We start from the raw sequence: 3,209 nt of genomic DNA, 5'->3' as shown, positions 1-3,209 counted from the left end.
TCACTGTGACCACGGAAACGTCCTGCTACTCGCGTGGCTTTCTGGGTAGTGTAGTCTTCAACAACAACCAAGCGGCTGGCTCGAATGACTGAGGAAACTACAACTATGGCGGTTTATTGCTTTAACGGGAGTTGTAGTGTTTTGTCACCCAGACGGTGGCGATTCAACGGGACTACTTGGAAGAAAACTTTCTAAGATTTTCATCTGAGAGGAAAAGAAATCAAACGGTAATTATAACACCGACGAAGGACGAGTGGAAAGGACGCATTATTAAAAGTGTAATAGCATTAGTGTTATACGTAGTTTGCTCACTGTCACACATTTGTTCTCTGTGTTTCCTTAGTACGCTTATGAATAACTGATTTCTCCTGAGCAGGGGGGAGTTGCATCATTATGCTTCATTTTTTGCAATACTTTGTTCGACCTGTTTTCCACCATCCAGCAATGCGTTGTAAGCTACTGAGCAAAAACTTGCTTTGTGGTACAAAAAATGTGAGAAAACCTTTAGATGCCCTGCAAAATATCTGCAAATATTCTCCATAAACCCAGCAAAATTGTATGTGTAGCTGCTGTTTAATCAAACACAGACTCCTCAACTGCAAACACACACTTACACAGAGGTTTAATGCATCTCATCAGATTAGAAGAGACTGGTTAACCCAAATAATATGTCACTGAGGCATCCTCCCTCCGCCTGTAATCAGTACTGTAGCAGTGTTATGCTGGCAGTTATTTGTGTGAACAGGTGGGCTGGTCTCAGTAGGTGAGTGATCCTCTTTCTCTGCCTCTGCAGGAGCCGGGATCAGGGCAGGTAGGGGACCTGGACGTGCATCCACACCCACGAAGGATGCTCTGAACTGAGCAACATCTGCTGAAGAGTCCCCCCTCAACGCAGCTATGGTAAGAATCCAACACACAGAGAGCAGCAATCCAGATTTAATTTAGCTTTATAAATCCCACAAGAGTTTTATTTTCTGTAGTTATTGGGTCTATCTGTTGGTTACTTTGGTCTCTCCCCTGTACTGCCAGCTTGTAATTCTCTCTCTGGAGTCAGCACCATTGAGACATTGTGGGAACAAACCTAATTGTGTGTGCTGGAGCAGCCTAATTGTTAAGGAGATTAAGGTGGAATGCTGAATTGAATCCCAGCATTAATATTTGATGGGCTAAAGCTGTCCATAGGGGGTTCACAGTGTGTGAGCAACTCACAGATGGAGTCAGAGGAAGATTTTTCTCTCCTCCTGTCTGGATATCAGTGATTGAGAGAAAGAGTGGCAGAATGTCTTTCTTAGTGTTGTCACAATACTGAAGTTCCTAACTTCAATACAATACTTTAAAATATCAACATTCAGTACTATTTTTGATTAAAAAAAATGACATTGCAAGCAGCATACAAGTGAAAATGTTCTATTAAAAGTTAAATATAACAAGGCTATAACATGACAATGACTTCTCTTCTCTTGGTTAGTAGCAGGGAACAGCAGAATGACTGTAGTAAACATTAACAATAACAGAGCGTTGCTGCGTTAAATGAGTATTGAAAATGTTTTATTATTCAGAATTGATATGTATCGATATATTTGACAAAACCTCTTACTTATGTTGTTAATGCTGTACAAAGTAATAAGCATCACAATATCTATAAATCTTCTTCAGTATTATGAAAATATGAAAATCACATGTTGAGTTATCTGTGTTAGTTGTATTATTCTGTATAGTCATGCGAGTTTAAACTGGAACACATTTCTCTGGTGTAATCACTTTTATTCAAACATGCACACCACAATTAACAATTATAATGATAAATGATGGCTAATGTAAATATATGGGCCAGGCCTACACTGCATGTTAACGGTACAAGTTAACTGATATTTTACTTGCAGGTGTTACAATCTACTTAAATGAATACCTCACCCACAAAATGACTGTGTATAAATTAGTCATGCTGTGTTACCTTAAATTTGTGAATTTATATTTTGTTTCCTTGCATGCCTCCACGGAAAACGGCAAACATATTGATTTATCATGCTCAGTTCTTCCCCAACACATGCATTTTCTTTTTTTTTAGATTATTTTTGTGGGCTTTTTTCCTTTAATGACAAGACAGTGAGTGAAATGGGGAGACAGAGAGAGGGGGGACTGACATGCAGCAAAGGGCCGTGAGCCGGATTCGAAGCCTCGGACGCTGCAGTGAGGCAATGGCTCTGTACATGAGGCACCGGCACTATCCACTACGCCACCGACGCCTCAACACATGCATTTTCACCAAAATCTTACCATTTAAAACTGAACTGAGAGTGAAACTCATCTATGCTCTTTTCAAAGACAGATGCCAGTATTTAGGTTTCTAGCTAAAATGCATGTGTTTGGGAAGTACTGAGCACATGACTGGATAAATGAGACTTGGATCATACTGCACGAATTGTGTGAGAGTTTGTAAACTGTTTTAATACAGTTTTGCTATTGTTAAGCATGGTCCTCCATCAATCAATAAATAAATACATTTGCTGTTTTTTGGTGGAGGCATGCAAGAAGAACAAATACCCCTTTTCGACCGTCATGGGCTGGCTTGGCTTGGTTTGGTTTGGTTTGGGCCATTAGCTCACCCCGGCATGGATTTGCGTTTCCATTACAACAGGGCTTCCTGCTTTAAACCTTTTAAAAAAGAGACTTTTAAAAACGCCTTTCTCTCTGGTCTCCTGCAGACAGAGGTGAGGAGAGTCACGCAACACACACGGCTTGTTTGATAAAGAGAAGCGGGGTTGTCGGGGGTCGGCTGCGGTCAATGAGATGTCACCACTACCCACTTGAGGGCAGGTGGCCCAGCTTTTGGACCTACTCTGGAGAGGGTCCATCTCTAGCACAGCTCAGCGTGGCACGGCGCATGTTAACTGATAATGAAAAGGCAAATCAACGTGGCATGGCTTGACTTGGTACAGCCAAAAGTGACAGTGAAAAAGGACCAATAGTTTGCTTCATGAATTCAAGATTTCAGGACATGACTAACTGATTTACAAATGGTGATTTTGTGGGTGAAGTTCAGAGTTTGATGATCTAAAGATCTTAAGATGATCTCAAGAAAATCTGTGTTTTTCGAACACCGCTTCTAACTAAAACATGAATGGCCCTATCTAGAGCCAGTGTTTGCTTTGTCCGCTGTGGACAACTGTAGAAACATGGCGGTACAACATGGCGATCTTTATAGAGAA

General features: G+C 41.0%; 1 protein-coding gene across 3 annotated transcripts in view; it reads left to right on the top strand.

The window, feature by feature from the left end:
- The first annotated feature begins 79 nt into the window (after nt 1–79).
- The window catches only part of invs (inversin), a 31,943-nt gene continuing 28,813 nt past the window's right edge, over nt 80–3,209 (top strand). For all 3 annotated transcript variants that reach the window (XM_050047287.1, XM_050047286.1, XM_050047284.1), the window contains exons 1-2: nt 80–227; nt 794–900. In XM_050047287.1, the coding sequence (XP_049903244.1) occupies nt 898–900 (3 nt within the window). In that variant the 5' untranslated portion in view covers nt 80–227; nt 794–897. The remainder of the gene's footprint in view (nt 228–793; nt 901–3,209) is intronic.

Source organism: Epinephelus moara, chromosome 6 (assembly GCF_006386435.1).
Source record: "Epinephelus moara isolate mb chromosome 6, YSFRI_EMoa_1.0, whole genome shotgun sequence".
In the NCBI taxonomy this organism is placed as follows: domain Eukaryota; kingdom Metazoa; phylum Chordata; class Actinopteri; order Perciformes; family Serranidae; genus Epinephelus; species Epinephelus moara.
The sequence above is the reverse complement of the archived record's forward strand: the minus strand, read 5'-3'. Positions and strand labels throughout refer to the sequence as shown.